This window comes from Capra hircus, chromosome 23, assembly GCF_001704415.2.
Source record: "Capra hircus breed San Clemente chromosome 23, ASM170441v1, whole genome shotgun sequence".
Lineage (NCBI taxonomy): Eukaryota > Metazoa > Chordata > Mammalia > Artiodactyla > Bovidae > Capra > Capra hircus.
In genome coordinates, this window is record NC_030830.1 from 29,312,291 (window position 1) to 29,325,566 (window position 13,276).

Here is a 13,276-nt window from a genome sequence, read left to right on the forward strand (position 1 = left end):
GCTTGAAGCTCCACTCTCACAGCTTCCCAGGTGGCATTAGTGGTAAAGAACCCGCCTGCCAGTGTAGAAGACTTAAGAGACATGGGGTTCAATCCCTAGGTCAGGAGGATCTCCCGGAGAAGGAAATGGCAACCCCCTTCAGTATTCTTGCCTGGAGAATCCCATGGGCTGAAGAGCCTGGGGGGCTACAGTCCATAGCATGCAGAGTCGGGCATGACTGAAGTGACTTAGCACACAGCACACACTTATGGAGAAGGGGACGACAGAGGATGAGATGGTTGGATGGCATCACTGACTCGATGAACATGAGTTTGAGTAAGCTCCAGGAGTTGGTGATGGAAAGGGAGGCCTGGCATGCTGCAGTCCATGGGGTCACAAAGAGTCAGACACTACTGAGAGACTGAACTGACTGACACGCTCATAGAGAGAATATAATTTTCTTAGTAGAAAATTTTCCCTGGCCACAGATTTTCTGCAGGATGAATTCAATGGCAGTAAAATTAGAGACAGGGAGAGCCAAGAAGCTACTGTTGTAGCCTCCACTGGGTCATTATTCCTATGGAATAAAGTTTAAATTTCTACCAATAACTCACAAAGCTCTTCATGGTCAGGCCCCTGCCTAGCAGTCTAGCTGCATTTTCCATGGCTCCCCACCTTTAATCCCTAACTCCTTTGGCAATTTCTTGTGCAGCAATACTGGGCCACTCACTCTGTTACCTTACTACATGAGCCCAAGCCCCTACCTATACTTAAAATGTCACCTCCCTACTTGTCTGCCTGGCTGGATAACTAGAAAAATGCTTATTTTTCAAAGTTTAGCAAAACATTCCTTCCTCGGGGAAAGCTTTTCTAATTCCTGTTGCATATGGCAAACTTATACTTCTCCTGTACTCATACTATACCTTGTATCCACATCATTTGTAGCAAATACATCACAGCGTCATATCATGTATCGTATCATGTCAACCATATTGTGATTCTTTACTCCCTTTACAATGACCTCCTTGAGGAAAAGGAAAATAACTTTCCATCTTTCTATGGCCAGTGCCTTACTGTCTGCTGGGTCCATAGTAGACTCACTAGCCATTGGATGGATGGATGGATGAGGATGAATGGATGGGCAGATGACTTCCTCACTAGGAAACGGGATCTGCTGTAAAGTTTAAATAGAATAATGTTCATGAATTTTTGCAGAGTGACACTACAAGTTTTGTTCTAAGTTAGTGATAGTGTAATGGGATGATGAATTTCAAGTTTCAGCTGAGGTGTGATGAAACAGTAAATATGACATTTCGAACAGAGGTAAGTATCAGACCAATATGTGGATTTACAAAGCAGGAGTCTGGAAACTAGTTAGATCACTCTGAAGTCTGAAAGGAGGGATTGATAGGGAGAATCAAGTGGAGATGGCAAAGTAGTTCTGTGAGCAGGTTTTCTTAATAGAACTCCATCCTGGGACTCCTGCTGTTACCTCAAGAGGGAGGGTTAGAGGGTGGCAGCTCCCTCACCTTAAGTCTAATCAGGGGGAGGAGGGTTCCCAAGGGACAGTTCAGAGACCTGAAAATGTGGTTCCTGATGAGTGACTCATCTGTTATGCTAGGGGTGTGTGTGTGTGTGTGTGTGTGTGTGTGTGAGAGAGAGAGAGAGAGAGAGAGAGAGAGAGAGAGAGAGAGACAGAGCGAGCTAGGACTTTTTTGATTGTTAGTGACAGAAACAATATCTGAATTAGTTTGGGGAAAAAAGGGAGGCATTGGCTGGGATAATATTAGGATATGGACATCACCAAGGGAAGAGCTGACTAAGGAGATTCATGGAAGGACAGGTGCCCCGGGCCTCGGGAACAGCTGGAAACCATGACTCCAATGCTTCCAAGACTTCCCCCACTTTTTCTTTCAGTTTCTGTCTGAAAGTGGCTTTATGGTGAAAAGAGCATGGCTAGATATAGTCCCGAGCTTCCGTCACTGCAGGGGAATTGCTACCAGCCTTATGGGTATATCCCTAGGACAAAAAGAGCTGGGGGAAAATCTTACTATTTTCCTAGTGATTATTGTGATTCTGAAGTTGCTGTGTATTGTAGTATGGAATAAGGCACATGAGTAATTATATTACTGGTAAGAAACGATATTTGATGTGGAAGAGAGAGGATACAGATGTGAAATTTAAAAATTCTGGATTTGTTTTTGAATTATCAGTCTGAACTCATGATGCATGTCATCTTTAAAACATATTATGGACATGCATTTGAGCAAAGTCCAGGAGATAGGGAAGGACAGGGAAGCCTAGTGTGCTGCAGTCCATGGGGTAGCAAAGAGTTGGATACAACTTAGCAACTGAATAGCAACAACAACAAATTCAACTATACTTCAATTACAAAATAAATTTTAAAAAGTTTAAAAGTAAGGCCTTATTATTAAAAAATAAATAAGTAAAACACATTATATATTTTCTAGCTCAGGCCACTAAGAACTCTTGTAAATAATAACCAAGTCAGTGCAAAGAACATCTCAAAGTCTACAGATTATGATCTTGAAATATGTTGAAATACTAAATGAAACTGAGAAAGAAATGGCTGATTCCTTATCTGGGGCAGGAAATGGACAGGATGAGTCTGGAACATCTTGTCCTGCCAGATGGTGAGGTAACCCTCAAAGACGACTGAGATTTTGTCAAAAGGACACAGAAGCCAACCTGATTATATCCTCACCAGCAATTTAAGCATCAGTAAGATAAAATGACAGTGAATTTAAACCCATCAAGTCTGTTTAGTCTATGAGTTCATGATGATGCTTAATAAAGTAAAAAATGTTCAGTGGTCTTCTTTGAAGGATAATGGGAGCAAGTCATTAAAAAAAAAAAAGCTAGTTAATAGAGGAAAAGAATCAAGTCTGTATTTTGTCTGTCTTACAAAACACAAACTCAGGATAACTCCATGGTAGATAGGAAGTGGTTCCTCATACCGGAAGTATTCCATGAATAAATGAAGTGAAAGTGTTAGTCACTCAGTGTGTCCAACCCTTTGGGATCTCAAGGATTGTAGCCCACCAGGCTCCTCTGTCCATGGGATTCTCTAGGCAAGAGTACTGGAGTGGGTAGCTATTTCCTTCTCCAGGGGATCTTCCTGACGCAGGGATTGAACCTGGGCCTCCACATTACAGGCAGATTCTTTACCATCTGAGCCACCAGGGAAGCCCCGAGGGAACACCATCATTCCGCAGCTTCTAATGAAAGAGTGACTCTAAGCGTTGAACATAAACGACTACTAATTCCACAAAAAGAGATGGTCAGGCATTACCTATGCACTAATTACACTAGTTACCTACCCGCTAAGTACACAACACTATCCATGAAGGAGTCTTGCCAACCCAAATCTACCAAGCCCCAAGATCTAACTAGTAGGAGCAACAGGTAAAAGGGGGTTTGATTTAGGTCATACCTGAATGGTCTAGTGGTTTTCCCTACTTTCTTCAATTTAAGTCTGAATTTGCCAATAAGGAGTTCATGATCTGAGCCACAGTCAGCTCCCGGTCTTGTTTTTGATGACTGTATAGAGCTTCTCCATCTTTGGCTGCAAAGAATGTAATCAATCTGATTTCAGTGTTGACCATCTAGTGATGTCCATGTGTAGAGTCTTCTCTTGTGTTGTTGGAAGAGGGTGTTTGCTATGACCAGTGTGTTCTCTTGGCAAAACTCTATTAGCCTTTGCCCTGCTTCATTCCATACTCCAAGGCCAAATTTGCCTGTTACTCCAGATGTTTTCTGACTTCCTACTTTTGCATTCCAGTCCCCAATAATGAAAAGGATATCTTTTTTGGGTGTTAGTTCTAAAAGGTCTTGTAAGTCTTCATAGAACCATTCATCAGCTCTACTGGTTGGGGCATAGACTTGGATTACCATGATATTGAATGGTTTGCCTTGGAAACGAACAGAGATCATTCTGTCATTTTTGAGATTGCATCCAAGTACTGCATTTCAGAGTCTTTTGTTGACCATGATGGCTACTCCATTTCTTCTGAGGGATTCCTGCCCGCAGTAGTAGATATAATGGTCATCTGAGTTAAATTCACCCATTCCAGTCCATTTTAGTTTGCTGATTCCTAGAATGTCGACGTTCACTCTTGCCATCTCTTGTTTGACCACTTCCAATTTGCCTTGATTCATGGACCTGACATTCCAGGGTCCTATGCAATATTGCTCTTTACAGCATAGGACCTTGCTTCTATCACCAGTCACATCCACAGCTGGGTATTGTTTTTGCTTTGGCTCCATCCCTTCACTCTTTCTGGAGTTATTTCTCCACTGATCTCCAATAGCATATTGGGCACCTAGTGACCTGGGGAGTTCCTCTTTCAGTATCCTATCATTTTGCCTTCTCATACTGTTCATGGAGTTCTCAAGGCGAGAATACTGAAGTGGCTTGCCATTCCCTTCTCCAGTGGACCACATTCTGTCAGATCATGAACTCCTTATTGCCAAATTCAGATTTAAATTGAAGAAAGTAGGGAAAACCACTAGACGATTCAGGTACGACCTAAATCAAATCCCTTATGATTATATGGTGGAAGTGAGAAATAGATTTAAGGGACTAGATCTGATAGACAGAGTGCCTGATGAACTATGGGCAGAGGTTCATGACATTGTACAGGAGACAGGGATCAAGACCATCCCCATGGAAAAGAAATGCGAAAAAGCAAAATGGCTGTCTGAGGAGGTCTTACAAATAGCTGTGAAAAGAAGAGAAGCAAAAAGCAAAGCAGAAAAGGAAAGATATAAGTATGTGAATGCAGAGTTCCAAAGAATATAGCAAGGAGAGATAAGAAAGCCTTCCTCAGCAATCAATGCAAAGAAATAGAGGAAAACAACAGAATGGGAAAGACTAGAGATCTCTTCAAGAAAATTAGAGATACCAAGGGAAAATTTCATGCAAAGATGGGCTTGATAAAGGACAGAAATGGTCTGGACCTAACAGAAGCAGAAGATGTGGCAAGAATATACAGGAGAACTGTACAAAAGAGAGCTTCACGACCCAGATAATCACAATGGTGTGATCACTCACCTAGAGCCAGACATCCTGGAATGTGAAGTCAAGTGGGCCTTAGAAAGCATCACTACGAACAAAGCTAGTGGAGGTGATGGAATTCCAGTTGAGCTGTTTCAAATCCTGAAAGATGATGCTGTGAAAGTGCTGCACTCAATATGGCAGCAAGTTGGAAAACTCAGTAGTGGCCACAGGGCTGGAAAAGGTCAGTTTTCATTCCAATCCCAAAGAAAGGCAATGCCAAAGAATGCTCAAACTACCACACAGTTACACTCATCTCACACGCTAGTAAAGTAATGCTCAAAAAAACTAGATTACATTCTAGTTGGGGTTGTAGAGAACAAGTCAAGAATTAAGGGAATAGTTTCAGACAGTGAAAAGTGCTATGAATAAAATTAGAGAGAAGATGGCAGATAATGTTTGAGTCTGTGTGTGTGCACGTACATGGACACACATATTTTTATTTAGGTGATCAGGGAAGACTTCTCCAAGGAGATGACCTCTGAGCTGAGATGAGCCTGGTAAGAAGGAGCCGGGCCATGCAGAGATCTGGATATTTTTTTGACAAAGGCAATAGCAAGGGCAAAGTCCCTGAGATCAGAAAGAGCTTGGCGTTTTGTTTGTTTGCTTGTTTGTTTTTGGAATCCAAAGAAGACCAGTTAATCTAGGATTTGGAGAGGAAAGGGAGAGATGATGGGCTGAGATGGGAGAGCAGACAAGAGCCAGGGTTCATAGGACCTTGTAGCCATAGCCCAGTGCTTATATACAGGCTGCCAGTCATCCCCCAGCCATCAAAAATGCCTTCTATCTGGAGAAATAGGGCACGATTTCAACAGGGAAGTGTCCTAGGGATTCTGATCTATAGAAAAGTGTTTTGTGTAAACAGTTGAATAGTATAGCCAATTTGTTGAACCAACCTATTAAAAATCCAATAATTTTATTTCAAAATCACTACTTGCTCTCGATGCCTGTAATTTCACCCTAAAAAGACTATTTACTCAATATAAAATTTGATCTATAATATTGAGCTGGCCAAAAAGTTCATTCTTTTTTTTTTTTTTGAAGCAACGTATGGAAAAACCTGAAAGAACATTTTGGCCAACCTAATATTACCCATCATACAGATTCCTCTATGACAGGTAATACTATAAGTTACCAGTCATTTCATGCTAATAGAAATGAATTGAGAAATGTGTCCTTGAAAAGATATTTTCAAAGAGGAATGTATAAAGTTAGTGGACTCAGGAGTACAAGAGCCTCCAGGAAAGAAACAAACTGAAAAGGAGAAACTGAAGCTGTGTTTCTATCTATTTTTTTTTTAAATATTTTTACTTTATGTGTTTCTTTTTGGCTGTGCTGGGTCTTGGTTGCTGCGCAGGCTTTTCTCCAGTTGCAGAGAACGGGGGCTTCTCATTTGGCGGCTTCTCTTGTTGCAGAGCGCAGGCCCTAGGGTGTGTGGGCTTCTTCAGTTTTGGCTCCTGGGCTCTAGAGCGCATGCTCAGCAGCTGCATCACATGGGCTTGGTTGATCCATGGTATGTGAAATGTTCCCGGACCAGGGATCGAACCTGTGCCCCCTGCATTGACAGGCGAAATATTGTACCACTGAGCTACCAGGGAAGCCTCTGGAATACCTATTTTACAATTTGAGGTGAGGCCTTATTTCCTGGAGAGACTAATGTCCTCCTGCCAAGATGTGTCAGAGCAAGGCTCTTTCTCTTAAACAACACGTTTAACCTTTATGTGCGTGCTCAGTCACTTAGCTGTGTCCGACTCTTTGTGACCCTATGGACTGTAGCCTGCCAAGCTCCTCTGTCCATAGGGTTTTTCCAGGCAAGAATACTGGAAGAAATTGCCGTTTAGTCCTCCAGGGGATCTTCCCAACTCAGGGATTGAGCTGGTGTTCTCTTGCATCTCCTGCTTTGGCAGGTGGATTCTTTACCACTGAGCCCCCAGGAAAGCCCCGAGTAACCTTTAAAGCTCTTCCTTAAACAGAAAGTGTGAAATAATTCACAAAACCCTATAAGTAAACGGAGAGATGGTTATAATGGATTGTCCCTTCTGCCTTGTTGCTCTTTGATCAGCTGTGGACCTGTGTACTAGACTTAACCTCTGAATTGTAGGCCTCTCGTTGCAGAGCACGGATTCCAGGGCATACGGGCTTCAGTAATTGCAGCACGTGGCTTCAATAGTTACATGCCTGGCCTTAGTTGCTCTGCAATATGTGGGATCTTCCTGGACCAGAGATGGAGTTGGTGTCCCCTGCGTTGCAAGGTGGACTCTTAATTGTCGGACCACCAGGGGAATCCCTGTATTTTCCCTTTGCTCTGGATATTTCTAGTCTGCACCTCCTGCCTGGGGGGCTCTCCTCACCCCTTCTCTGTCTGACATTTTTACCTGTGTTTGAAGATAAGAGCAGAAGTCAAGTCCTGCTCCTTGAGGCTCATCTGCCCCAGGCCCCTTCAGCATCCGTTGCTCTTTCTTCAGTGCTCCCACCGAGTGCCATCTGCCGGCCTTTGCCACCGCCACCACTGCTGTGTTGCGTAGGTGTTTGTCACCATGTCTTATCTTCTCCCCTGAATTTCAAGGCCCTTGAGGATAATGAATTTTACTTATTCATCATTTTAGAGGTATCTCATCATTTTATCCTTCAGAGCAGCTGGTAGAGCTCTGTACATAGTCATCACTCAGAAACTGTTAGTTGAATTATCTGTTAACATAATTTCATACCCCCCCACAGTGCCCTAGACAACACAGTAAGTACTGTACACACACACACACACACACACACACACACACACACACAGAGTTTCATCAGTCTAAATATTTCTATTGGTGAGCTGATTTCATTAATCGCATGGATCACAGCCTTGTCTAACTCAATGAAATTATGAGCCATGCCATGTAGGGCCACCCAAGATGGACGGGTCATGGTGGAGAATTCTGACAAAGTGTGGTCCACTGGAGAAGGTAATGGCAAACCACTTCAGTATTCTTGCCTTGAGAATCCCATGAAGAGGCAAAAAGATAGGACATTGAAAAATGAGTAGATGAGTAGATGAGTAGATGCCCAGTATGCTACTGGAGATCAGTGGAGAAATAACTCCACTGTAATAACTCCACTGAAAGAATGAAGAATCAGACCCAAAACAAAAACAACACCTGTGGATGTGACTGGTGATGGAAGTAAAGTTCGATGCGGTAAAGAGTAATATTGCATAGGAACCTAGACTGTTAGGTCCATGAATCAGGGCAAATTGGAAGTGGTCAAACAGGAGATGGAAAGTGTAAACATCAACATTTTAGGAATCAGTGAACTGAAATGGACTGGAATGGGCAAATTTAACTCAGATGACCATTATATCTACTACTGTGGGCAAGAATCCCTTAGAAGAAATGGAGTAGCCATCATAGTCAACAAAAGAGTCTGAAATGCAGTACATGGATGCATCTCAAAAACGACAGAATGATCTCTGTCCATTTCCAAGGCAAACATTCAGTATCACAGTAATCCAAGTCTATGCCCCAACCAGTAATGCTGAAGAAGCTGAAGTTGAAGAGTTCTATGAAGATCTACAAGACCTTCTAGAACTAACACCCAAAAAAGATATCCTTTTCATTATAGGGGACTGGAATGCAAAAGTAGGAAGTCAAGAGATACCTGGAGTAACAGGCAAATCTGGCCTTGGAGTACAAATTGAAGCAGGTCAAAGGCTAATAGAGTTTTGCCGAGAAAACACACTGGTCATAGCAAACATGCTCTTCCAACAACGCAAAAGACATGGACATCACTAGATGGTCAACACTGAAATCAGATTGATTATATTCTTTGAAGCCAAAGATGGAGAAGCTCTATACAGTCAGCATAAACAAGACTGGGAGCTGATTGTGGCTCAGATCATGAGCTCCTTATTGGCAAATTCAGACTTAAATTGAAGACAGTAGGGAAATCTACTAGGCTATTCAGGTATGACCTAAATCAAATCCCTTATGATTATACAGTGGAAGTGATAAATAGATTCAAGGGATTAGAACTGATAGAGCGCCCGAAGAACTACGGATGGAGGTACGTGACATTGTACAGGAGGCAGTGATCAAGACCATCCCCAAAAAAAGAAATACAAAAAGGCAAAATGATTGTCTGAGGAGGCCTTACAAATAGCTGAGGAAGGAAGAGAAGCTAAAGGCGAAGGAGAAAAGGAAAGATATACCCAATGAATGCAGAGTTCCAAAGAATAGCAAGGAGAGAGATTAGAAAGCCTTCCTCAGTGATCAGTGCAAGGAAATAGAGGAAAATAATAGAATGGGAAAGACTAGAGATCTCTTCACAAAAATTAGTGATACCAAGGGAACATTTCATGCAAAGATGGGCATAATAAAGGACAGAAATGGTATGAAAAACTAACATATTAGTTAGTATGAAAAACTAAGAAGATATTAAGAAGAGGTGGCAAGAATACACAGAATAACTATACACAGAAGATCTTCATGACCCAGATAACCACGGTAGTGTGATCACTCACCTAGAGCCAGACATCCTGGAATGTGAAGTCCAGTGATGCTTAGGAAGCATCACTATGAAGAAAGCTAGTTGAGGTGATGGAATTCCAGTTGAGCTATTTCAAAGATGAAAAGATGATGATGTGCAAAAAGATGATGCTGTGAAAGTGCTGCACTCAATATGCCAGCAAATTTGAAAAGCTCAGCAGTGGCCACAGGACTGGAAAAGATGAGTTTTCATTCCAATCCCAAAGAAAGGCAATGCAAAGATTGTTCAAACTACCGCACAATTGCACTCATCTCACACGCTAGCAAAATAATGCTCAAAATTCTCCAAGCCAGGCTTCAGTAGTATGTGAACTGTGAACTTCCAGATGTTCAAGCTGGATTTAGAAAAGGCAGAGGAACCAGAAATCAAATTGCCAACATCCATTGGATTATCGAAAAAGCAAGAGAGTTCCAGAAAAACTTCTATTTCTGCTTTATTGACTATGCCAAAGCCTTTGACTGTGTGGATCACAACAAACTGTGGAAAATTCTGAAAGGAATGGGAATACCAAACCACCTGACCTTCCTCCTGAGAAATCTGTATGCAGGTCAAGAAGCTACAGTTCTACATGGAACAACAGACTGGTTCCAAATCGGAAAAGGAGTACGTCAAGGCTGTATATTGTCACCCTGCTTATTTAACTTATGTGCAGAGTACATCATGAGAAATGCCGGGCTGGATGAAGCACAAGCTGGAATCAAGATTGCTGGGAGAAATATCAGTAACCTCAGATAGGCAGATGACACCACCCTTATGGCAGAAAGTGAAGAGGAACTAAAAAGCCTCTTGATGAAAGTGAAAGAAGAGAGTGAAGAAGTTGGCTTAAAACTCAACATTCAGAAAACTAAGATTATGGCATCTAGTCCCATCACTTCATGGCAAATAGATGGGGAAACAATGGAAACAGTGAGAGGCTATTTTCTTGGGCTCCAAAATCACTGCAGATGGTGACTGCAGCCATGAAATTAAAAGATGCTTGCTCCTTGGAAGAAAAGCTATGATCAACTTGACAGCATATTGAAAAGCAGAGCCATTACTTTACCAACAATGGTCTGTCTAGTCAAAGGTATGGTTTTTCCAGTAGTCATATATGGATGTGAGAGTTGGACTATAAAGAAAGCTGAGTTCCAAAGAACTGATGTTTTTGAACTGTGGTGTTGGAGAAGACTCTTGAGAGTCCCTTGGACTGCAAGAAGATCAAAAAGATCAAACCAGTCAATCCTAAAGGAAATCAGTCCTGGATATTCATTGGAAGGACTGATGTTGAAGCTGAAACTCCAATACTTTGGCCACCTAATGCCAAGAACTGACTCAGTGGAAAAGACCCTGATGCTGGGAAAGATTGAGGGCAGGAGGAGAAGGGGACGACAGAGGATGAGATGGTTGGATGGCATCACTGTCTCGATGGACATAAGTTTGAGCAAGCTCCGGGAGCTGGTGATGGACAGGGAAGCCTGGCGTGCTGCAGTGCATGGAATCGCAGAGTCGGACACTACTGAGCAACTGAACTGAACTGAGCTGAACTGATTAGACGCACTTTCTTTCACTTTCATTAGACTCACATGTAACCCAAAATGAGGATCAACCAGAAAACTTCTATGCCTTCAGTCTGAAAGGTCACCTTTCTCATCTGCCTGCAAAATTTGACCACTTTGTCCAGTCTTGGGTTAGAAAGGCACCAATCTGTTACAAATCATGACCGCTGATAGCCACAGACGACGCACCTGCACTGTACTGGGCATAGATCCTGCCAGAATGTCAGTTCATTCTACCAGCATTTCTATAACCAATGATAAAATGAAAACGATTTGGGTTGTTTTTTTTTCCTTTGCTCACTTCTGCTGTGAAGGCTGTTCCCGTTTGGTTTGTTCATACATTAAACAATTACTGCCTTCTCATGCCAGACATGCGGCTAAAGTCTCAAGATATAAAGATGAATTATCCCCAGCCCTGCCCTTCAGGGGTTCACAATCAGGAAAAGAGACTGTAAAGGCCACTGGACAAGTTCAAAGTCTCGGGTGAAATCAAGCCCTGAGGTTCTGACAATGACCCACGTCCGTGCGTTTGCCTGTTAGACTCTGCCATCTGTCCCTGCGTGAGACGTTTGCTGGAACTCCTTCCCACTGGCCGCTTTGGGTTTGAATGACCTTGGCGACAGCCTGAAATCCAGAGCTTCGAGGGGTGCTTTTAGAGTTCCTGGTCTGCACTTATGTGCTTCAAATAGACATTCACAAACCTCTAATTATCTCCTCTTACCAGGCTGCCTAAATGACTGATGCCCAGCTCTGTTAGTCACTCCAAGAATGGATTTCTATTTAGCCCATGCCCCCCCGAGATGCATTAGGGTGCCCAGAACATGTGTGTCCGCTCCGAGAGGCACAGGGCAATTAACAGAAGCCAAGCAATTTGCAAAATGCCTCAACTTCCTGCTCCTTTCTGAGGCAGAGAAATTGTCACACCTTAACCTCAGCAGGCTCATAGGCAGCATAATTCCCCCACCCACCCCCACCCCAAACAGAGTCTCTGGTGTCAGATGTCTGTCCCCCTCCCATTCCCCACCCTGGCTTTTTGCAAACATAAGCACTCGGCTGAAACAACAGCTATGACTCAGTTCCTAGCGAGCTACTGCCTGAATTGATTTAGTCTGAGTTCAGATTTAGCACATAATCATGTTCAATTTGCTCCACTGCACTGCCTAGAGATAAAAGGCTGGGGGAAAAAAAATAGCTCCAGCTTGTGTCAGTCTTTGTGGTGATGTCATTGCCATCAGAGAGCCGGCCGCTCTTACTCTGCCGTGCTGCCTGAGCCGCGGCGGGCTGTGTGTGTGCGCACAGCCGAGTGGGTTCAGGTGCCCGGCTCGGCCATCCCCAGGGCAGGGCAGCGCCCGGCCGGCCCCGGCACCGTCTACCTGGAAGGTTCTTCCCAGCCCGCAGGACTCGGAGGCTGCCTAACTCTTTCTTGTCAATTCCGGAGGGGGAATGCCAGCCCCTAGCATGGACTGTGATGTTTCCACTCTGGTTGCCTGCGTGGTGGATGTGGAGGTCTTTACCAACCAGGAGGTTAAGGTATGCACCTGCAATCTTCTGTTTCATTGTTGGTGTTTGCTGAAGCTGCCAGCAGCCTTGTTAGCTTAAGGGAAGAGGACTTTGATTCGTAGTTTTCAGCTCAGGATCTGTGCTAGAAATGCATGGGGTGAGTGCCTGGCTCTGTTAATTAGAATAAGTTAGAAGAGAGACCAGCGCATTCATTTTGCATGTGATAAGGTTTGAAAAATCATTGTCTGTGTATTCTTGCCTTTCCTATTAGGTGATCCCCCGTCAGTCCTTTTCATAGTAGACATGTTTTCATAGTCTCCGTGTCAATAAGAATTTGCCAGTCCTTAGTGTTTTGAGGGGTTTTAAATCAATGACTCAATGAAGAAAGCACGTATAATAATGATCGCACCCAGGACACCCCAATCATGGGACCTTAACCCCTTCATGGAATGTCCCTTACATAGGCCATGATGTGCAAATTGAACAAAAGCTCTTCTACAGACAGCAGTTTCAATCTTCAGCTCTCAGAAAATCAAAGTTGGAAAAGAGCTGTCTAAATTTCCTTTGTCAGGCAGAAGAAGCAAGTCATTTCCCCAGAACAGTTTTCCATAAAGAAAGTTCAGGCATAAATAAATTTCGCATCTCGAGATGTAGTATC

The 13,276-nt window shown here is 43.2% G+C and overlaps 1 protein-coding gene across 3 annotated transcripts in view; it reads left to right on the plus strand.

The window, feature by feature from the left end:
• Window positions 1-13,276, plus strand: part of RCAN2 (regulator of calcineurin 2) — a 277,144-nt gene that overhangs the window by 165,116 nt on the left and 98,752 nt on the right. The window contains exon 1 of one of the 3 annotated variants that reach the window (XM_005696367.3): window positions 12,223-12,648. The exons of the other annotated variants lie outside the window; for them this stretch is intronic. Coding sequence (XP_005696424.1) covers window positions 12,562-12,648 — 87 coding nt within the window. The 5' untranslated portion in view covers window positions 12,223-12,561. Of the gene's footprint in view, window positions 1-12,222; window positions 12,649-13,276 lie in introns of those variants that run through there. 3 annotated transcript variants of the gene reach the window in all.